This window comes from Psittacula echo, assembly GCF_963264785.1.
Source record: "Psittacula echo genome assembly, chromosome: 6".
NCBI classification, from domain to species: domain Eukaryota; kingdom Metazoa; phylum Chordata; class Aves; order Psittaciformes; family Psittacidae; genus Psittacula; species Psittacula echo.
Window position 1 is genome coordinate 72,245,100 of NC_137743.1, and position 23,852 is coordinate 72,268,951.

Below are 23,852 nucleotides of genomic sequence, written 5' to 3' on the forward strand. Positions count from 1 at the left end.
GAAGGCTTTGTATGTGACTGGCTTAATGACTGGACAGCTGAGTTATATAGTTAGATTTCTAAGTAAAATAAAGCCAGTCTGTAGACTTGGTTTGGAAATGTCTAGAGAGGCAAACATCTGAATTAGATGATAAGTGGCTGTGGCAGGAGAGTGGCAGGTCTTCATCTCACACTGCATTGTGCTGCTCTGTCTGCAGTAAAGCAGCTAAGTGGGAAAGACAGAATGGAAGGCTTTGCAAGAGAGATATAGTTCTTTGCACTCAATACTTAGTGTTGCCCTGGGGCTACAGCTAAGTACTGCTGAGTAGTAGTATTAAGCAATGTTAAATCCTCCTGCTTAGGAGAATGGCTTGATTCTCATATCTCTTAGCTTCTTCTTTTGGGAAGAGGAGCAGGGCAAGGGTGTGAGAGACAAAAAAAATTTGTATTTTTCAAACTATTTTTAATGCCTGTTTTCTTGATGTAATATAGAATATTTTCCTGATGGAGCTATGGAACAGATACAATGCTGAAGCTGCTCTGTTTGTTCATAGTTTTATTTTTGAGCCTGCTTTTATGGAAGTCTGTCTTAATCACAGTAAATCACAGTCTTGCCAATGGCAGCCTTGCTTGGAGAACTGTCGTGTTCGAGGACACGTTCTTTTCTGTGTTGATGGAAAAGCTGGCTGTGACCAAAAGCAGGCTGTCAGACATGGAGACAGGACACTGGTGACATGACAAGTGTAGATGAGAAAGCTCAGCCATCTTCCTGGTAAGAAATGCTGATTCTAAGGGAAAGCTAATGCTCCAGACTTTCTCTGGAATCCTCGTGTTATTGAAAAACATGCATCTTTGTCAAGAAAAGGGGTGGGGCTGGAAAGGCAGTAAGAGCATTGGAAAACAACTGCTAGCAAGGAAAAATGAGTTCAGGCTGCGTAGATGAGTTCAGCTGTATTGCTTTGGCTGGGAGGAGACCACTGAGCAAACTGGTAATTGGCTCACAGGAATATGCTTCTTACATGTAACACACACCCTAAAACTGGGAAATTTGCAAATGTGTTAAGGAAGTAGCCTTGCAGTACAGTGGCAGCACATAGTCTTGCCATTCTGGAAGGTTCTCTTCACATTGACCAAGCAACTTGCGCTTCTTAAGGCAGCAGCTAAATGCTGCACATCCTCCATTTCTAGGTATGAAGCCAGAAAGGACAATTTTGATCCCCTTGCCTGAGCTCCCCAAAAGCTTAATTTCCGCATCAAAGTAAATTTAAATTTTGATCTATGACATTACTTTCGTAAATGTATTTACAAAAGCATCTAACCTAGAATTAAAATGTCACATTGTGGAGAATTCATTGCATCCTACAGGGGTTAATTATTTTGCTCTTTAAAAAGATTATGTTGGGGTTTTTTTTCCCCAAGTCTGAAATAACCAAATTTCAGTTCCTAGATACTATGGTAAATATTTTCCTGCTAGGTTTTAAGAGGCAAGCCTGTAAAATGCCTCCCTTTCAGTATTCCTATGCAGAGATCATTTATGTTCTCTCTTAACCTCCCTTTCAATAAATTAAACAGATTGAGCACTTGGGTCTTACCCTATAAAGCATGAAAGCATCATTGACTCAAGGGGCCAGAGTCCCCATGCAGTCAATTTATGAGGTAGCCCCTAGAGCTGAGTCAAAAATACTTCCAACTCTTCGGATCAAAAGCGAGGTTTCTTTAACATCTATTTCATGAAAAGATAAGGTTCCTCAAACAGAAGGAATGAATTACTTCGCAAGTTTCATCAGCTATTTTTTGCACTTGAGTGCTTTAATTTTACTCACCAATTTTATTTCAAAATGCAGGATTTCTGGAATTTAATTGAATCCCCAAAATGTCATCAGGAAGTGACTTGACACAAATCACAAGGAATTGTCTATTAAATAAGTCATCATTCACTATTGTCTAGCAGAATCTGAAATTAATATACTGACATTACTTAAATATGTATATAGTGTATTCTCCTGGTTAACAAAAAGATATCACAGTTTTAGCACAGACTATAATTAGCTGTAAATCAACTTGTCAGAACATTCCCAACCTATGGGAATTGACTAGGTGAAAAAGCAAGGTTTAAAATCAGTTATTTAAATTAAAATTCCCTGCTTGTTGGTTTAAATCACAATTAATTTTTTTGCTGTAAATCCCTTTGATTTAACTTATTCCATCCCATGTTGCAAAAAATCTATTCCCTTTCCCATTTTGTATATTTGATTTACATTCCTCGTAGACATCCAACAATATGTTTCACGGCATTGATCCAGCAGTGCAGTCATGGTTATAGCCATCTGCTGAGGGATCTGATGTCCTGATTGTTTTTGGATGTTGACCCTTCGGCACTGAAACGTGCTATGTGGTGACACAGTTGTTCTCAGTAATGGTGGCAGTGTTGCTCTGCCCCATAATACTGCTGCTGTTCTGCCAAGTTATCTTCCAGGGACCATCTTGGTGCTCAAACTCTTCTTAGTAACAGATTGCCACTCTGTTTTCCACTGTTCCTCTCTTCAGTTGATTTCGTTACATGGCTCTACTAAATTCGGGGGGGGGGGGGGGTGTTCCATTTTTTAGCCCAAAATTGTGCTTTATGGCAGGCAGAGAGTGGTGAGTGGCAATGCTGGCATGGACTGCAGGTATCACAGGGAATGCCACTAGTGCCAGTAGCACTGTTTAAGTTGGGGATGCATTCATCTAGTTAAAAACAGCATCTGCGGGTATGTTTTCATAAAGGGAGGGGGGGAGTTTGCCAGAACTCTCATGGCAGTGAAATAATTTATCATCCCAGTCCAGAATCACCAAAGTCATAGTCTGTCAGTGAAACCATGTTACTGGACATATATTATGCAGTTACAAAGCAAACCTATTTTGATGCTTAATATAATACACAGTATTTCTAATAATGCCCAGATTTTCCTTCGAAAGTGGTGGAAAACAGTGAAGGGCAGGGTGATGGGAAAACACTTTGTAATTCAGGGAGCTAAAAAATGCCTGTATTTCCCCCATTCCTCATACTGATTAAAATTAAGAGAAGAGGCTCAAGAGAAAGATTCACAAGCCAATTGCAAGTGGTCTTTTTTCATTTTCAATATAAATCTTTTTTTTTTAATATTCCCACGACATAACAGCAAAACAAGAAAGACTTGATGATTTGGAGTCTTAAATAGGATTAGAATTAAGTATGGTGCAGAAATGAATGGCCCACCTCATTTCATCATGCTAGTTGTGAAATGTAAGTAATATTCTAACAGTATATTCTATGGTATACTTGATCATTAGCTTTCTCTTCTGTTTTAATCATCTGAAGTAGTATCAGTAACTCAGGGATATTTTTAAAATATTATTTTTATCTTGACAGCTGTACTTTCATTGAAAATGGCGCAAAAGCCTTGTCTGTCTGTATCTTCCAATGTGGTCTCATTTTAAAGGAAATATGTCTATGGTTTTAATTGGGTTTTAAGTCCAGGCAGATTAATTTAGAATCAGTTTTAATGGAAGTACTGGTCCTACTCAAGGGCCTCCAAAATATGTTGCAATAAACCAGGTAAGATGAAATACAGGCAAAGAAAAAAGATGATTCTTACATGCTAGAGCACAAGCTTGGGAACCAAGCTGATGGGCTCATTAAGAGATTAGCTTAAATCCAATATCAAACAGTTTAAGATTTGCTTAAACTTTATTTAACTCTGCAAGATAATAAAAGTGATTGCTGTGGAAACTGCCCAAGGTCTCTGAGATGTCAGGGAAGTCACTGTGCTTCAAGAAGGACAGAGTCCAAATCCACAGCAGGACGTCGGATTTGTGATACGTACATGCAGCTGAAAGCTGGAAGTGCTCTGTTGCAACTTGTTCTACTTCAGTTTCAGTTACTCTGCCACAGTATGCCATGGTGTAAATATCACCTCAGTGTCATATGTGAAGTGTGAAGGCTGTTTTTGTGTATGGTGTCAAAACACATTTGTCCAAAAATGTGCAGAGTTCATAAATAATCCGTATATACCTTCTACAGAAAAGGTCTCAGGCATTAAAAGCAGAGCAGGTAAGAGAGGGTCAGGGTACTGTAGATGTTTCAAAAAATGGCCTTGTGTCTTTCCTAAGAATTAGCTGAAAGGAGAAGAGAAAATTGTAAACATGATCACAAATACAGAAATCTCTACAGTGAATTCAAAAGAAAGGAGATGTGGTTGTAAAACATATGTCCAGCTTCCTAATAGAATAGAAGTATCACTGGAAGTGGACAGGATGCTGCTATCCAAGCCAAGTTAAGTCTGAAGACTGAAAAAGTACACTTTAGAAAGTCAGAAAGGTCAAGGTTCATGGCTGGTGGGCCACCTCTGTAATTTCTATGGGAATACCTAAAGAAAATTGTCCAAAGAAAATGTCTGCAGCAACTGGGACATAGCTTGGAAAAAATCACTAAAAGCCAGATGGCCCAGAAGAATCCTTTGAGTGTAAGGGGAGGCAGACGGATGGGGTTTTGTCAATATTTCTAGTAAGTCAGTCAACTTCTCATAGCGAAAAGCCAGTTAATGAACTATGGAATAGATTACAAGTCAGTTAATATTTTGAAACTAAACAGCAGCCTTTTGCAAGGAGCTACTAGCTGGAGTAAATAAAAATACTTTGTGTCACATTTACAAAAACACATGGATCTGGTATGGATTTTAGTGTGTAACCAGGCAGAAGGACATCCCACTCAAACTGAGGGCACCAAATTCAGCTTAAAAATACAGGAGACGGAGGAAAATGCTGCCTTTGAATAAAAGGGCTTGAATTAATATTATAAAATTTAATGAAGTCATGGAGACATTGCTTCAGACAAGAAAAAGCTGTACTAGTTATGCCTCCAGTGAGTAAAAGAACAAAACAAGTGTTAGGGAAGAAAACATTAATGAAAGAAAGAAGTGTCAGTACAAAATGGTTAGGTTGAGATGGAGGATCTGCAGAAAAAAGATAACTGAATGCAAATTAAAAAGAAGCTGATCAACTTCAAAACCAAAAGCATATAGCCCATAGAATGTATCAACAGAGTGATGTGCTGAGTGAAACCTGGGGAATAAGATGCGTGCTACAAAATGCAAATACATCCATTGCATTGTTGAGATGGATATTGAAACTGCTCAGGAGACCAACAGGCTGGGAAGCTCAGCTGGCTGTTTTATAGGTATGAATATTTGGAATAAAAATGTTGCTGCTTATGTTGGTTATAATTCAGAATTGATCAAAAAGTGTGAACTCTAGGCTGCAAAGGTGAGGAAATAGGTTTTGCTTTCTGTGAGAAAGTGCACTGTAAAATAAGACAATTCCACTGCAGTTCTTGACTTTGGCTTTCGCTTAATAAATAGGTCTGGAGGTGTGGCTGAAAGACATTTGTCAGGGAACTTGCTTTAAAAACAGCTAACAAAGAAATACAGGAAGCCAACAGCATCAGGTGTAAATATGTATGGTTTTTGAGCATGTTGGATCAGCATTTTTTGAGTGAGCTTCCTGCAGCGCTCATAGCATTGTGCATGCATCTCCTGTATGTTCTATCACTGCTCAGCTAGGCTCCTGTAAGCAAACAGCAGCTTTGAGATGGCACCAGTTGCTCAGAGGCAGACTGCAGTTGGTTCTTCAAAATCCAGCCAGTTCCTTTGTCTCCATCCAGTCTTTGCAAAGCAGGCTCAGAAAAAACAAACAAACAAACGAAACCAAGCAAACAGGAAAGATGTTAAAAGGAACAAAGAAGTTGCACTATCACAATGGCAAGTTTCAAGTTTCTAGTAACAAGTCATTTAAGGGAGTCAGTTATAGGAAAGAGGAAAGGAGATAAAGTAGGAAAGTGAATTGTATGTGGACAGCCTGCATGCTGCAAGGTAATGACAAGTTGTGAAATCTTAAGACCTCAAATCTAGTTCTGGGTTCTTTAACAAACACACAGGGACAGAGTCGTGAGCACTCATCCTGCCACCCACCAAGGGATAAGAAACAGAGTGGGAGAGAGGCGAGCCATACAGCAACACAAGGGTAGTGCTTTAAGCAGACCTGCCATTGTTTGTTATCGTTGGTGAAACCCTGCCTTGTGAGGAAAGAACTTGTATATAACTTGGTGATTAAAGGAAAGAGGTATCTAATTTGGGATTAAGAGAATCACTGAAGAATTTAATAGTAAAAACAGTTGCTAGAGCAGCTGTTTCAACACAGCTCATACAATTGGCAGCCAAACTGCTTCAATTTTTTAAGTAGGTGACATATTTGATTTCTCTGCACAGAAGTTTCTTAAACACGCATCAAGAGAATATTCTAAATTCTAGAGGGTTTTGTCCAACTTTCTGTGCCCATATATTCACCTAAGGCCTTTAAGTTGCTCTTCAACTATGACACTTTAGAAAGTCACACTTTGGCTATGTTAATCCATGTTAAGTAACACCGTACTCTGCGAATAGAAGCTAGTACAAGCCTGATCCATGTCGCAATCCATGGATGTCTTCCTACGGACTGTCATCAGCAGTAGCTTTAGACTGAAATGCGATCACTGTTAAAGGATATTCCTTAATTTCTTTCCTGTCTGTGTCAGTCTGGTAGTACTTTCATAAACTATGATTAGGACTTCTTTTCCCCCCAGGAACTCTGCCCACCAATGTTAGTGGTCTCTCCATATTTTGGAGATCCTAGAAAAAAGAATGTATGCTCTATATGTTCTTCTCCAGCCCATCCCATCTTACCACAGATATAAGTGAAGTAAAAGTAGGACTTTAAAATGAATGTGATTCAAGGGTGTTCAAGAATTGCAAATGTTCAGATCACTAGCGGTTATGGACCAGTTACTTTAGAGCAAGCATGGAGCTAAAACTGTTGTTGTACGCTATTAGAAAAAATTAATTCCTGCTTTCTTAAGAATCTTTACCCTCATCTCAGGCTTGGAAAGATTGCATTGTTCTAGCATTCAATAGTTATGTAAATTAGTGCTAATCTTGTCACTTAGCACCTATTCGAACTTTTCTACTAGAACAGTTCTTTAAAATATGGCATAAACAAAGCACAAGGTGCACAGTGATACTGTTCCTTTATCGATGCTTATTTGGGAAAATCTGCATAAGCTACTGAGCATCTTTACCACAGGTAAAGATGTCCTGGATATGCCAGCAAAACTTTGTAGGCATATGATGGGTGTTAGTGCATAGGCTACAAGTCAGACTTTCAACAAGTTTTATTTTGGAAATATATTAAATACCCCAGTGCATATGTTAAAACCTTAATCACACCTTTATGGTAATGGTCTTTGCTGTACTCGGAAACTTTGTCTGCCAAATGTAACTTAATCTGGCTATAAAGAGATTGACAGAACTCATACCTTCTGCTGGCTTCTGTCTGGTATCGCTGTGGCCTCCTCTGGTTATGTGCAAGCAGATGGGATCCTACAGCTGTTTGAATAAATATTAGTTTTAAAGAGTTATTCTGCTCTGATTAACCATTCAATGAGGGGGGAAATGGCAGGGGAGAGAGTGCCTGAGGAATCTGCTTCAGGCCTCTTGCCCAACAGGATTCATTTAAATGTTTAAGCGATGATGAGGTGAGAAGTCATGTAAACTGGAAGCTGTTCCTCAAGTCACCATCTTTTCTCCATGCACAGAGTAATTGATAGCTTATGCGCTTGCAACAGCTGAAAAAATGGAGCAGAACATGTAGGCACGTCCACTGTATAACATACGTGGGAAGCAAGAGGAGGAGAGTGTTAACTTTAATACAAAGTGAATTATCTGGCTTTTTTGTTCCACTCCAGATGTAATTCTGCAAGGAGATTGGATCTGTGCATTAGATAGTCTGAGACAGCACCTTGGAAATTGGCAGCCAGTTCCAGCCAGGGAGGATGGTAAATGTGGTGAACAAAACCCGGCCCAGATTATCAAGTAAACCCCCAAACCCGTGGGGGTCCTCGGATGTGGAGTAGCTGGCACTTTTCTTCATTTAAGGAAGAAAAATAGTCTTAGTTTTCCAGGTGAAGGGAAGGACTTTAAGAGAGTACAGTCTGTTGTAGATCATGACAAAATCTGGCAAGCAAAACCAATCTCAGCAGGATTTCACAGCTGAAAATCCATGTGAATGGCTTTTTGCTTGGATCTAGGTGTTAGCGTACTGTTGTACATACCCATGTGTCACCAGGCTTTGGTCCCTCATTTAGCATTTTTGTTATGAATTTTGGCTCCATCTGAGATGCTGTGTTTACTGAGAACTGAGATGTCTTCAGTATAAAAAGAATGTATTTTTAGAAGCATGGTATCATCAGTTTTTCCCTTTTGTTTTGCTTTCTTAAAGAGGTAATAGTGATATGCTTTTGAATTGCAGTCAACCACCTAAAACAATAGCTGGGATAAAATGAGTAGAATAAAGGACATAATAAGTCTTTTTTTCCAAAGACCCTCAAACAACAAACACCCTTTATATGTTCAGCGATTAAAGATTTCTGAAATCAGTTGAAAGCTTTAAGGATCACAGTAGCTGTGCTGAGAAAGCCTATAGCGACTTTGCTGCACATACTGTTTCTTACTGGGTGACGCTGGTAGTCATCTAATTAGCTTTGTAGGGGTGTCTGAAGGCATCTGGATTTCTCACTGACTAGGGAATTAGGCTGAATTTTAGCTGCCTGAATACACCATGCTGGTTTTGAGCATTTTCCATAAGGATCTCTTTACTGCGTGGTGTGCAGCCTCCCCTGGAATGGCGAGTGGAAGCAGCTCGGAGGTACAGGCTGTACTGTGATACTGACTGCGCCACGCTTTGTGGCGGAAAGCACAGAGCAGATTGGTTTGTAAGGAAAGGGAATTAAAAAAGCCAAATTCAATTAGTCAGTTGAAATTGAGTTGGGGTTTACAACTTGAATTTTTAGGCCCAGATCCATCAGAGCACTTAAGCACCTGCTTTACCTTGAATGCATTTTGCTTTTCAATAGCAGTCATTTGCCTAGCTATCAGAGGCCTCCAGGAAACCTGGACTTCAACATGCATTGTAAAGCGTGGGGGAAGGATGGTAGGTACTTGGAGAAATTTCACTTTTTTACTCCCTGCACTTTCTGTGGTTTAAATAATGTCTCTTTAATGTTCCCTTAATGCAATGCTTTTTGTTAAATACCCTGTAAATAATATCAGGAAAGGTTATTTAATGAATAATCTGACTTTTTTCTTTTAAGAGACTTGTTACAGATCTTAACCTGGAATCTCTATAGTATTACTGAGGGGAATAACAACCTTAGTGTCATTTTGGTTTGATTTCTTTGTGTGAAAGGCTGACAGCTATCCCTTCTCTCTCATCACCAAACATCTGAAAAAAGCTTTGTTATTGAGAGATTATTGCAGTGGTCCTTGGTCTTACAGAGATTTCATCAGAAACATTTTGCTTTTAATGGACAATGGAAAATGCTCAGCTGTCCGTTATTACACTTCTTTGTACACAGTCTAAAAATATAAATGGAAATTATAATTACATCTGTAATTCTGGGTCCCAGCTGAAATCACTTTAATCCCAGTGTGGGAAAAAAATCAATACAGAATCCTTAACCCTGGTCTTTTCCTCCTTAGACATTTCATTTTCAGTTGTACTAGTTTCTACCACAAGTTTTATAAGTTTTTCAAAGGACGTTAGTACACAGAGACCATTTTGCATCCTCAGAATGGTCTTGCTGCTTCGTGCATTTCTGACTTAGAAACTGTAATGTTCTTCTTGAGTAATGGTTTATGTTGTAGCTATTTGATATGATATGAAATATCTCCCTTTTACTTTTTGATCATGAGAAAAACAGGAGGTTTTGAAATGCTGCAAAGTTCTTAAAAAGAAAATCACATTTTCCTGGAAGTAGAATTACACTTATTTTTGTTAAAGATGAACCCAAGTTAGCACTGAAGTTTTAACATTGAGGTTTGTAGAAGATGTCATTCTCAACTAGCCACAGGCTCTCTGGACTATATTGTGCTTTTTGTGTATGAGATTCAAATATTAGGTCTGTCAAGATTAAATGTTATTGTTGTTGGGGTTTTTTTATATCCACATCTTAAGTACAGACATGCCATCGAGTGTTTTCTGTTCCTGAAACCTGCACCCTTCTGCAAACCTGGATTAGACCAATACTTGCATTAGTTTGAGTTAGTTTCTGGGGAGAGGAAAGGAGGGATTGCTTTTATGCTGTAAGGCCTATGCAAACTATTAATTGTCCACTAATTACAACTTCCTCTGAAGCATCTGGTTCTGGTAGTAGTCGAAGACATGATGCTGCAATTTAGGGCTAACTCTGCTACATTGCCCCAGTTGTCGTGCTATTAATAAATGTAGATGTAGCATCCATGTAGCAGAGGTGTGCTATTCAGCTGGTAGAATGTCTTGTTTCTTAGTAATTGCATATACGTGCCCCTCTCCAGATCATGATCACTCAAAAAGTGACAAACAAACTGCATTTTGGTCAGTCTTTTTCTCTGAATACGTGAAAGAGACAATTGAAAAGGAATGCTTCCACGTGGAGTGAGGCATTTCAGCAATCCACATCTAGTACTCAAGCTATTTGTTTGCTCTATAAGGCTGTCAGGCCTTAACTTCCTGACTTTATATGACAGGATACAGATGTCTCATTCTCTCTGTGCCCTCGCCTCCCCTTTTGGATACCATTCTCCAATACAAGAGTGTAATCCATAGCTCATTGAAATGCTTCCATTGACATCCAGAGACTTCGGCTGAGGCCGGATGAGTCTGGGGCGCAAAGTTCCTCATTGCATTGAGTTATTCCCCCTTGTCAGTCTGGTATCTAGGCAGAGCATGAATCTCTTTCCATCTTTATTTCCCTCTGCAAAGTATCTTGATGTTTTTTTATGAACATGCCACTTCAAGTCTATCACACTGCACAATCTGCAAATACTTAGAATGATATTGTAGTAGTGACCTTTATTGTTCTTTAGTGAATCAGCAGCCTAGCTTACTGTGGCTTTAAGTGAGCTTTATAAATTGGTTGTTGTTTTCAATGATGAGTCCCTTGATTTGAACATACTAGAGCAAAGATAATTGGTTGATTCATTATGTAAAAGATTGTTTCAAGTTAGAGGGTGTATTCATTTAATTTTTCTTCTCCCCTTCATCAAATTGAGACATGCTGTCTGAAATCTTTGCCAGGTTCTCACCAGGTTCAGATCAGGAAGTGCTATTGCTTCTTTTTTTCTCAACTGATGGCATATAATAGCCTTCCTGGACTGAGCAGGGGTACGAGTCTGAATGTCCTGGTGTCCATCATAATTTAAGCTGAAGCTACTAACAACATCATGTCTTGCACATAAGATTCTGCTGCACATGGTAGTCTTTGACATGTGATGTATATATGTGTTCAAAAGAAATCAAAGTCTATGCTTGGTGGTGCTGTCCAAAGCCTCTATCTCCATATTGGCTTGCCACTATCTTCTAACGGCTGTGCTATCACTGCTCACAAAGGTATCACTAATGCCCAGCTGTCGGCATTGCTTTCCCATTGCTCAAGGATGCAGTGTTTTGGTGTGTCTTAAAAGCATTCTTTTTTTCTGTCTTCTGCTGTGTGCTCCCTCTTCCAGCTTTAGCATCCTGATATCTTCTGTTCTGGGTACATGACTAAGCTGATATAACTGTGTTGTCACAGGCTGTGCTTGCTGTCTCTAGAAGGTTGCTGTGCTCCAAGAACTTCGCTGTTGCAAATTATATCTTGTCGTCTGGCATTCAGCATGGTGTGCAGATGGCACACAAGAAATTTGTTTAGAAGCTACATATCTCCTCTATTACAAGTGCTGGGGGGGATGCACACAGATCTGGGGTATTGATGACTGCATCAAAGAGCAAAGGGCACTGTGTGCTTCAAGGACCTTGCTAGTAGGTCCTGCTGGATGCATGGTGCTGTATCTGACCAGGAATGCATGGAAGGAAATCACATAGATCTGATGGTGACGGTTTTAAACTAAAAGAAGGTATATTCAAGCTGGTCGTGAGGAAGAATTTTTTTACAATGAGGGTGGTAAAACCCTGGCACAGGTTGCCCAGAGAGGTGGTGGATACACCATCTCTGGAGACATTCAAGGCCAGTCTGGATGTGGTTCTGGGCAACCTGATCTTAGTTGAGGATGTCCCTGCCCATTGCAGGGGGTTTGGACTAGATAACTTGGAAGGTCCCTTCCAACCCAAACCATTTGGTGGTTCTATGATAGTGTCTCATGTCATTTTGGACTCCTTGCAGGCATTGCCAGGGCTGGCGGTGCTGGGGAAGAAAGCAAAGAAGAGCCAGGGTTGAGGGGAAAGTGGCAAAAAAAGTGGTGGGAGCCATGGTCTTCAGGAAACCAAACCTGGGTCTTGGGGAGGGAGGCAGAGGACAGCAGAGGATGTGGCATTTTGCCTCGTTGCCATGTCCTTCCATCTTCAGCCTGTTGTCTATCATGAAGTCCACTGACTTCCAGATTTGCTTTTCTTAAGGAAACAAAGTGCAGCTAATGGGAAGGTAAAGAACTGAGCACAGAAGTGCATGGAAGACCTTGTTTTAATTTGTGAATGGACCACATAGCTTGTTTATATACGTATAAAGACATTAAAGTTAGTGCCATATATGTGAGTAAAATCTCTACCTATACCCATGAGCCTGGGTTACAATGGTTGGGAGCTGTATTGTGCATTTGCTCAATGCTGCGTGGTTCAGGTCTCAGAGCAAAATTACAGTGACGTATTTGATACTGGTGGCGTGTGTGTCTCATTCACACACAGCTATTCTGCAGGGCATGTTGAGGGGGTGTTTGAGGAACCGATGAGATTCACGGCTGTGTCTCACTTCCCCAGAATCTGCTTCTGCTACCAGAATCTGGTGCGCTAAACCCTCCTCATCTGAACAAGTCAACAGCCTGTCCCAGGCTGCCGCCTCAGAGAATGGCAGGGACTTTGTAAATAGAGGAAACAATTGAATGATAAGTTCACACTTCAGCACACTGCTTAACAACCTGATAACAGTTAATTACATACAGTATTTTTAAATGCAGCAACAGGGAGATAACTCATGGGAGGTGGAGCACAGGCACTTGGGCCTCATGACTGAAGGTTAACCTCTTACTACCCATGCCTCTAAAGAGCCCAGTGGCCTGCAGCTCCAGATCTCACCAGCTTTGATCATTTACTGGCTAGCAGTGACTTCAGGGCCATCCACATAGCATTTTCCTCAGCTGCAGGTAGGGGCAAGGGGAAGCTGAGCTCAACTCCCCAGCTTGCGTGGCCCCACTTTGAAAGAGAACCTGTGTGCTGGCGGGTGGGAAATGCAGGGTGGTAAAACAGGGGTTGTCTCCACCACAGGCAGCAGGTAGAGCATGTCCAGCCGGCAGCCGCTCCGCTTGCTGCAGCTGCACTGATGTTCGTGTAACTGTAGAAGCTCTGAAGGAAGAAGCCAGCATAAACACAGCTGGAACGGGCTGCAGTCGCAGGGCGCTCACGGCCGTCTATGAGCCACGGCAGCTGCAATCAGTGCTACTGCTCTCTGGGCACCGGGTGGGACGTTTCCGCCTCTCCCAGCCCAGTGGGATTGAGGGGTTTGACCTTGGTTATTTAAAGCTCAACTTCAGGACATCTGCTGTCAGAGGACCCGCAAAGTTTGTGACTTAATGCAAGTCTTATTAACTGATTTGCCTATCCAAATCTGGAGATTTACACACTTCTGTAGAGGCAGCTGTAAAGTTATAACTTCAGCTGTTTATCATGCCCTGAGCCTTTAAATCTCAATTATTAAAGGTGGTCTTTAATGGCTGGCTGGAAAAGGGGTGGTTACCAGAGTGTTAATGGACTGTGACAAGCCAGGAAATGTATAATCTAATGCCTGTATAGAAATGAATGGTTCTAACAAAAGAAAATATAGGGGGGAGGATGTACTTACAGGCTGTTTGCACTGTTTAGGAGCAATTCCGTACATGAGCAGTAGGGGAACAACAGGGACTGAAATACTGAAAATGAGCTGCTTGTCTGTAAGATACCCGTTGCTCCCAGAAATCAGCCATTATTTTCCTCTGGATCTTGAGTGTTGCCTTTGTTGCAAAGGGGAAAAAAGAGAATGGCACATTCCAGTGAGTTTAACAGAAGTCTGGACCTAGAAAACAGAATGTTTGGACCCAGAAAGAAATGAAATGGAGGGAAAAATAACCAGCTACCATCAGTTTCAAAAACAAATTCCTTTTTTTACTGAAGCATGGTTTTACGCTCCAGTTTGTGCCATGCGGGGCAGAATTGACAGCCATGCTTCATCATGGCAGTGGGGGAAAACACCGCAAGGAATGCTTTAATTTAAATGAGAGATTCTTTGGAGGACAAAAAAAAAAAACCAACCCTAAAAGCTTGATAATAACATTAATAACCACTTCTCACAGGTTTTTACTAGCCTGCTAAAGATCAGACAGCATGTTAAGGTCCTAGCAGCTGAGTAGTAAAGACCTGCGCCTGGGTTGTTATTACTTAGGAAGATTCTTTTAATGATTCCTGTTACTTGTTGAAAACCATTTGAACAGCACAGCTGAATAAGCACCCTGCTTTAAATTCATTCCAGGTGAAAAATGAGAACAGGATAGAAATTGGGTTTACATGTCTTTGAAAGCACTTTACAAAACAGCGTGGATAGCAGTAGTGCTATGACTGGATAGGCAAAGGGAGGAGGCTTCCTTGCTCAGAAGGAGCTCTCCTGGTGCCTGCGTGGTGTGTTTGTTTGCTTCTGAAGAGGAATTTTGACTATGGCAATGGAATTTCATTTATATCAAATTAAAATCTCCTGAACCACCACAAGACCTTTAATTTACACCCTGATAGCCTCCAGAAAAAGTAGAGATCTGCACTAGAGGTTAGGGTGAGGCAAAGAGATGTGGGTAGTGTTTCTGGCTTCTGTACTGGGCCAGCGCTGGGGTCCCACCTTCTCTGCATCTCTCTTTCTTCTCACTGCTTGCCTGCTCTTGGGGGAAGTAGCTGGCTCTCCTCAGGCAGCGATAGTGGGGTCCCCATGTCCATTGGAGCTACTGCACAGTAATGCAGTACAAATATTACCATAAGGGGGATTTCACTTTAGCATCTTGCCCCAGTGCCTGGAGTTCTGCATGCATCCAGTACTTCTTCGTATTAGAGTCTGTGCTGAAATGCAAAATTCGTCTGAGAAACATAAACATTCGCTTCTCTTGCTGGCTTAAGATGTATATATCCTTTAAAAAGAAGTTTTCTTCCCTCCATTATAACTTGGCCAGTATTGTCTCAGAAATGTGATGCAGGAGAGGAAAGGCCAAGAACTCTTTTCGTTTGTAGGAGGAGCTTTCAGCCCCTGCTGATCTGCAAAACAAAAGACCAAAGGGACCTTAAAATCTCAGTGAGGTCTCTTCCCAACAGAGCATGGGGGTTCCTGAGCAACAAGCATGACTGCTTAGCATTGAGAGTAGGTTACCAATGCCAAGAGGTTAATGACTCACACGGTATTATGTTGTGTTGAATAATGAGTAACATATGAAATGACACATGTTGTAATGACTCGCTACTTAAAGTACCAATCTACTTAAGATCCTTCTAAGCTTGAAGAGATCACAGAATAGCAATGTCTTGTTCAATAGGTGCTACTTTATTTTATGTCTCCTGGTAGAAGAGATGTACCATGCCTGAGAGCATATGAACAAAACAAGTGAGGAATTGAGTAGGAAGGATTATTGGGCTAGTTGTTTTGAATGCTTAATGGGCATTTATAGAGCACTGGCTAGCATATTCAGGGTTTTGTTGCTCTTGCTTTGAGGGTTTTAATCCTGATCATTGTAGTTCCTATGTTTGTAGGTTGAATTTAGAGAAGGAAAGAAAGGGGAGCTTTGCCTGCAGGATGAGATTATCAGAAGCTGGTCTGATATCTGCTGTGGAAAATAAACTAATGCTGGAGCAAAGGAGCAACACAATGTTTTATGGCTGTGTCGCTGATTGAAGGGGTTTAATTAAATAGCACTTTGAATTCTGATGTTAGCCAGTCTGTGACATAGTTTGCTCCATTAGGGATTGAGAACAATCAATTTGATTGTGTGCAAAAGAGACTGTTCATGCTGTCATAAGAAATCTTATATAATCTTATAGTAAAGTTTTAAACCTGTCAGACTACTGTTTTCCTATCTTACTATCTTACAGCTGTTTCTGCAGTCTGCTTATCTGCATGGAAAGCTAGTATCAGACTAAGCTTTACGCTTGTTCCTCGATGTAAAAACAAGAGGGACACCTAATTATCTCCAATTGCTAAGAACTGCCCAGGAAGAGCTGCTGAGGCCCAATATGTAGCCCTGGGCATTTGCTCTCCAGCTGCTTTAAGACTAGACTTCAACTACAGTAACTTAAACCTGTCTGTGCGCTTACCTTCCGGGACTGTGGTGCTTTTGCTGTTTGCTTCTAAATATTCCAAGCCGTGGTACTGAAGAGAGAGAAAAACTGCGCATAGAAGCTCTCATGCACAGGCCAGTCCAGGCCACTGTTAAGTTTTGCAAAACTGCTTGCAAGGGAAGAGCATTGGGCCTGCCTGCACTGCATCTGAAATGTACTCTTGCTTGAATTTCAAGCAAACTTGTATGGATCCTTCCTTCTCCAAATCCAAAGCAAATATAAATTCTTTTAAAAAGGGAAGAGAGAGAATTTTCTGCTTTTTCCTCCCCCTGCCCCAGAAATGCAGGTCATGAAATGATTGTTATTTTTATGGGTCTGCAAAGCCTATAGAAGTCAAAGCTATGTAATATACATTGCAGAGTGTTCTGCTAATCCAGTCCAACCACAGTCGTGCCTGGCCCAGGGATGAGGGTCTGGTAACTGGAAACCTGACACTGAAGGAATTCCAAACACAGTCCTCAAACTAAAAACAGCTCTCTCCTCATGGCATGTGCTACATGAGAGCCAGGGATTGCATTCGTTTACGTTATCTGATTTTTTAGCCTTGTATTGTTGATAAAAGAACAGGAGAAGAAAGCACCTTCACCAGCTCAGCCCATAAATAATCTGTGTGTGGTGTGTTTGAGGTTAGTACGACATTGTTAGACATCTGCCTTCTGAGAGGTACAAGCCTCTCACACAGACAACGGCCACTAAGCACTTCCTTGTGCTGCAGATTCTTTGCAGCGCTAAGATACCAAATATGATTTCCAGTGGCTTTTTAAATGCAAAACCCATCATTGTCTATGGGAAGTATTGGTCTGAAACAGCAAAGAATATTTGTTAAAGGAGTATCTTTCCTATCAAGATACAAGACGGACTTTATGAAGCTCAGAGTCATGCAGTGATATGTTTTTTAAACCTGCAGTGATTTAACTTTTTATATGTTTTCTTTTTAGTTATATGCACACTGAATATTAAGCAACAGAAGTTCTTAGTGCCACTAACTACAAGCAGCACTGTCATGTCTTTAATACTGTATCTGAAGAGATAGGGACTACGTGGTCTTTTCAGTCAGTTGTTTTTAGTGTATGTTGAGAAAAGCTTTATAACGACAAAGTGTAATGTATTTGATACTGTAAGATTGTTTGTTTGCATAATTTAATTCTTACATCAGCTTCTCCTTTCTTATTTAAAAGTAGATCCTCCTGGCAGAGAACAAACAGCATGCAATCACGATGCATACAATAGAGTTCTTCAGTGAGAATTTGGACGCAAGATAGGACCTTATTGCTTTCTCCTGTTCTTTAATCACAGCCTGAGCTGCCTGATGCCATCACCCAGAGTCTCTGTATGTCTTGCTTAGACATGAAAGAGGCTGCAACCAAATGTGGGCTTTCCATTTGCCACTTAGTCTGTAGCTGTCTTTGAAGTATTTCAAGAAGTACTCCCTGACAAAGTAAGAATGCAGTTTTTTCATGTGAGATTATATCCCTTGCAAAATATTCTCCCATCAGCAAGAAGGAGACAGTGATGTAAGAAGAGAGCATTCCCTTCCTTGCTTTTTAGCAGGTACTAAGAGGGTGACCTCTGTGATTCTCCCTATAGAACAGAGGCAAGAAAAACTCTTTGTCATGATGAAATCCAAACCCCCAACGTGATGGGGCACAGCTTGAACAGCTAGACTGTCATTTTGCTTTCCTTTCAGAAAACCCAAGCATGTGTCTCATGGCTGATGTTAAAGGTGACCTGCAAATGGGGGTTAACAATGTAACACAGTAAACCTGAAATGAAATGATTTTTTCTGGTTGTTTTTTGAAGCATCAGGTATTTAGGCCAGTCTACCCTGTGAGATTCTGCAACTGAAGAATTACTGAAATCGGAGCTTAAAATAAAAAAAAAGGGAACTGCAGAAAGCAAGAAATGGTTTAGTTGGGTTTTTGAAACCTATAGATACTGGTTTAACTTCAATGACTAAATAACATTTTGGGTAAAAGAATCCTTTCTGAAGTATTCTGAATCTTTTGGTTCAGTTTTAAATAAACCCAGAGGCTCTTAAAGATTGTGCAGCAAAGCCAGAAAATATTAGATTTTATATTCTTTGTGCTTGGAAGATAAATAAAGGAGGGGGAGGAACAAACCTACTTCAGGCTTTACTTGTCATAGAGAAAATAACAACCCGTGTACTGCTAATTGAACATCAGCAGCAAGTTAGGTGCTTTAGTTGGACAAGGCTACTTTGTGCTCTTAAAGCTCAAAACCAATCACAGTTCTTACCTGGTGAATCATTTAGAAGATAAACCTGTAGAGCTGCTAACCAGCGTATGAAATTATGTGGCAAAACACATGTAAGATCTCTAATTTCTCCGCAGGGCAAGGTGAGGTTTAGCTTCCTCACAATAAAATGAACATTTTAAGGCAGCACCCTGCCCATGGTGTTTTTGAGGAGTGCATTTTCACACTGCCCCATCAGTTCCACTCCTTTCTTGAATCTGATGCTTCTGCCTCCCATCCTTCCATTGCTTGCTTTAGCAGCAGCCTCGCTTTTAGCTAGACCCACATCAGTGATGCCTCTTCCAGTGGGAGCCAGCAGAGCTAACTATCAACAAAACTGCTTTCTGAGCTCTGAGATCAGTTCCTTACCAGGATGTTGTGTCAGCTTCCCTACCTTCTGCCTGCCATTAATTTCACTGGGCCCCCAGGTCAAATAACTGGCCAAAATCTGGAAAACAGCTGATGGTCAGAGCAGCTCCTACTCAGCATGTCCTCTCAGAGGGCACGCTCCTGGGCTGGTCCTTTCAAGTGGCTGGACCTGCTTGACCCAATTTGTGGATTTTTGATCACTCCCTTGGGTCACTGATTTTCCACTTGAGGTTATTGGCTTGACCCCCAAACCGTGGGTCACTTGGGAGGTGTGATACAGCCCTGTGAACTCTGAACTTATCAGGAGCCAACAAAAACAGCGAGGGAGGGGAGAAGAATTTCATTAGCCCTCCTCAGAGGTGGCAATGTCTGCCGAGTGAAAAGGCAGGGGCTGTTTGGCTTCTTGTAGAAACAAGCACAGCATCTACAAGGGGCTGCTAAGTAGAAAGTGTTTGCTTTGAGTTGTTATGGCAGTTTGTTTAAGGATAAACAACAGCATATACTTTTACACCATGAGCTATCAAGTGGAGATGGTGCTGCTTCAGAGGAGCCCTGTTCTTCCTGACAGGAACTGTCCCCCATGTCTCAGACTTACTCCTAATCGTAACAGCATTTCTACAGCCAGAGCTTGGTATCTGTAGGTTTTTCTCCTGCCTTAAAAACGCTGACTTTCTCATGGCTAATTTGACTCACTTGGGAAAGGAAGGGCTGTTTTTCCTATGTTGTAAGACTTGTTAGATGGTGGTTCATGTCAGAGGTTCATGGAGACTCTCCACGCTGGTTGGTTGCACTGTGAACAGTTTCCTAAGAACCAAACTTCACTGGGTATGGCTGGTAGTTGGGGAAGAATGAATCCTCAGGAAATAACTTGGCTTCAACATGCAGTGCTGGTCATAAAAGGGAAGAAAAGTGTTGTCACTGTAGCATATGTATCTGCCCGCACGTCACCTGCGGGGATCACCGAGGAAGTGAGCTGGAGAATGTGGTGCAGCCATAAGGATATCTGTCATGAAATTTCCTCCAGTTTTGGGCAATTACCAGGGTTTCCCGAGGTTTTACTAATGCAAGAGTTCTGGCAATCATTGGTTCTGTCACTGCTTGTATTATCACCAAGGCTGCTAAAACCCTCACATGCCTTCTGTCTTTCTGGGGCTTCCCTAAAGGATCTGTGTAAAGCTGATTCAAGCCTTGTCTCCATGTACAACCTCTCCTCCCAGCTGCTAAGCCCTGACTCAAGCGTGGTGCCACCTCTAGGTGTTTCACACTCAGAGAAACTGGTGCTTGAACGCTGATTTTTTAGAGGCAGGTTTTTCCCTTCCCTCATGTTCCTCTGCAGTTTATCTACACAATCTAATATATTTGCTCTGGTGGATTTAGCTTTGTAGCGTACGTAACAGCAATGAAGATCCGATGGCACAAGCTCAGCAGCTTGAGTACATGCTTCAGGTCTAGTGTGCTTGTGCTCTGATGGCTCAGACTCATCTTCACTGCACAGTCCTAGGTCAAAGCAGCCTGAGTGCATTACCCTCTGCACAGTCACAGCATCTCCTAGAATGGGACCAGCTGAGTTTTCCTAGAAACAGCTCTTTTGGCTAGATGGCAAAACACTGCAACATCCAGACCTCCTGTGTGAGATGTGGGATGAGCTGTGTGCTGAAGCCTAAGTAGATGACGTTGGTGGCTCAGTCCTGTTCTCCAGTCATTTTCATACCAATTAGTCTTGAATTTGTTATTTTAGAGTAATTCAATTTTGCAGTCCAAAAGCTACCTGACTTTTCAGTGAATTCTGGATCAGGTTCCAAGCTCAGTCCTTTTTTAATATGATCCCCAAAAATTTGATTGACTATAGCTGCCAATGAGAACTTCTTATAAAATCTAATATACAGGATTTTGAGCATTATCCTTATATTAAAAGGTGATGGGTGTAGGTTTGACACTTGTTTCTATTGGTTTGCTGCTTGACACAAAGCAGTTCCTGCCATCGCAGAAGCCTTTTATGATTGGAAGTGCATTTTTGCTCACAGAGGAACTAAAAGCTGAGTGTGATGGGACTGAGTAGTGAACAAGTCTTCGTATAGGAATACACGGAGCAACTCTTTGGCCTGCTGTGGAAATTAGGCTTTGCTGCAAGGCGTAGGTGTGTGAGCAGAGACAGCAGTTGTCTCAATGCATATGGTTAAGAGTCCTTTTAGTATCTCAGAGGGTGGCTTCAGGCCCTTCAGCACTCTGTCTGGACTGTCTCACAAGGAGGGGGGAGAAGGGGAGGCTGGGAATGCCTGTCTTTTATAATGTTCTGTTTTTAAAGCAAAAAGTCCCTTGGGAGCATAGGGTCCTAAAAGTCCAAGGCCTGGAATTCTTCCTTTTGCTCTTTCCATTTTAAACAGGAAACATTTGCACTAAGTTATTCCAGGGGGAGAACTGTAGGTTCATTTCAAGGCAGATAATGTTTGTTCATTGCCTATGTCCATGATTTACCCCATGGGCTTAAACGAGTGCAGCAGAAAACCACATGTTTTGTTTTACTTCATGCAAAACAAGTTCCAGTGAGTCTGGGAGCCCAGATTAAGAAAGGGGGAGCATGCTTGTAAAATCTCTGTGTGAACAAGGGAGTCATTGATGAATTGCGAACACCTGATCTGCTGGACCAGAATGATGACTTTTATATTAAACCTATGCAAAGAATATCTAAGCAGTTGATGAGTTCAGTCTCAAAGCCACAGAGCAGGTGTAATTGATTTATACTTTTAGCCCCTATTTGGGTCAAAACCCTGTTGTCTTCCTTCAGCTCTCACTCAGAGAGAAGGTTCCTCTGCAGTCAGTGGGAGGCTTTGCCCAAAGTGCAAAGACATTTGCAATCAGACTGGCAAAAACTCCTAATTGAGTTGAACTTTTGGGGATGCTCTGGTGACATGTCTGTGAGAACAATTATTTTTGCCATTTGAAAAGTATCATAAGTTAAGGTGTACTAGGAAAAAATATCAATGCTTCATTAGTGCAAATCATGGAATTAAGATGCAGAAAGCTACAAAGAGGGCTCCATGGCACATCCTCAGGGATGACATGCTCACATGTTGCTTTCCTTGCGAACTAGAGCTTGTCAGGTCCATACTGATGCAGATAAGTTACAGGGCTGTTGTAGTATCAGGCTTTCTATATCCCAGGAGTTTTTTGAAACCCCATTGGCAGCTTGCCTGTTAAACACAGGTAATATCCCTAGTCTTTCTTCCAAGACTTCCAGTTTTTGCAACTGTGGTGTTTGGGAAGTTGTACAGTCTGACATGTTAGGAGATAAAAATAGTGGGAAATGGCTTGGAAAGCGTGAATATTTGTGCATGTAAAGCTCCTGGGATTTGCAGACTTGCAGACCCAACTCATCTGTTTATCCTCAGGCTAGATAAGATTCAGTCAAACATGCATTGTTTAAAGGAGCTGCATTTCCATTATGGCAAATGGATCAGAGGAGGCTGACTTTGGGTGCTGAAGGGCTCCAGTGCTCTGCCATTGTAAAAGGGCTGTGATGTGCGCTGGACCTTTCCTCCAGCATCCTGGGTGTCACAAGCATTCGTAGCACACAGGTGGGAGGCTCGTTACCCTTCAGAAGTTCTTTTGATTCATCTGGACCTGTCATGCTTGAGGTGGCATTTCCTTTCCCAAAGTAAACATAGATTGTGAGTACACTAACGCATCGCTGGGCTAGCAGACTGCCTTTTTATGTGCTTCATTATGTTTTTCCTCCTCAGGCGTGGACCTGCAGAGCCACTGGAATATTTAACAGGGCCGCGAGTAGTATACAGAGAGAGAGATCTTCCTTACTACCAAGGAGGACAGCCTGTCGTCCACCCATCTAAGGGGAACTACATCCGTGCGCCAGACACAAGAGTGGCAGAATTGAGGTACCCTCAGTACTACTCAGGCCAGCCCATCACAAACCAGCATAAAGGACCCCTCCGGCAGGATGTGCCACCTTCCCCTCCTCAGTCCCACCGAGCACCAGCCTATAATGAAATTGTCCGACACCGCGGGACCAATCCAGAACAGTACCAGTACAGGCAACAGGATCCCAGGCAGAAGAACCCCATGACTGCAGCTGTATAGCTACACACTGGACTTGCTAGCACAGCTCAGGAGGAATCCCATTGGACGTCATATCCTTGTAGAGTTTGTTCCTAAGCGTAGCTGCCTGTAAGAGTGGCACACGAGACCTGGAGTCGTTCTTACTGAGCTGGGCTCAGTGTAGGTGCTTTCTAACAGGCAAACTAAAGCCACGTGAGGTACGATGTGTTTTGAGTACGTGAGGTACCAGGCAGTTGAGTATTTTTTAATTCCTTTTAAAAATAGACAGTGGCTGCTGTAAAAGAAGCGCAACACTTAATACACCTCAGGGCTATTTACCGAATCCAGTTACACCTATACAGTATGCAGCTGTCTGTATATACAAAGGGCAGTGGTGTCACCAGAGTTGACTTCAGAGTGCTGTTGTAGAGCCTTTAAGTGGGAACACAGCATGCAATAAGGACTTTGTGCAGAGCTGAGAATCTTGTGTAATCCAGTGTGAGTTGACAAGGGACTGCCACGGAGGTAGTGGCCACATTCCAGGCATGTTCAGACCAGCAGCACTGTGCTATAAGGATGCTGCAGATTTGTAATCTGGCCCGTCTTCCTCTTTCTGTTTGCTGGTGGCAGCATTTATCTCGTAGCCTTCATTTTTTGCAGGTTGTGTAGCAAGATTTTCCTCTTGTTGCAGCTGCTGCATTTAGAGTAAGGCAAAAAGCTTTACCCACCATGCTTGGGCAGGCTCACAGAGGACAGGGCCACCAGCCACCCGAGAAACGTGTGTCT

At 41.8% G+C, this 23,852-nt stretch overlaps 1 protein-coding gene across 1 annotated transcript in view; it reads left to right on the forward strand.

Moving 5' to 3' along the window:
- Positions 1 to 23,108, forward strand: part of PARD3B (par-3 family cell polarity regulator beta) — a gene marked incomplete at both ends in the record, with an annotated part of 424,820 nt that extends 401,712 nt beyond the window's left edge. The window contains one exon of the mRNA XM_080620282.1: positions 22,754 to 23,108. Within this exon, the coding sequence (XP_080476408.1) occupies positions 22,754 to 23,108 (355 nt within the window). The remainder of the gene's footprint in view (positions 1 to 22,753) is intronic.
- Positions 23,109 to 23,852: the final 744 nt, after the last annotated feature.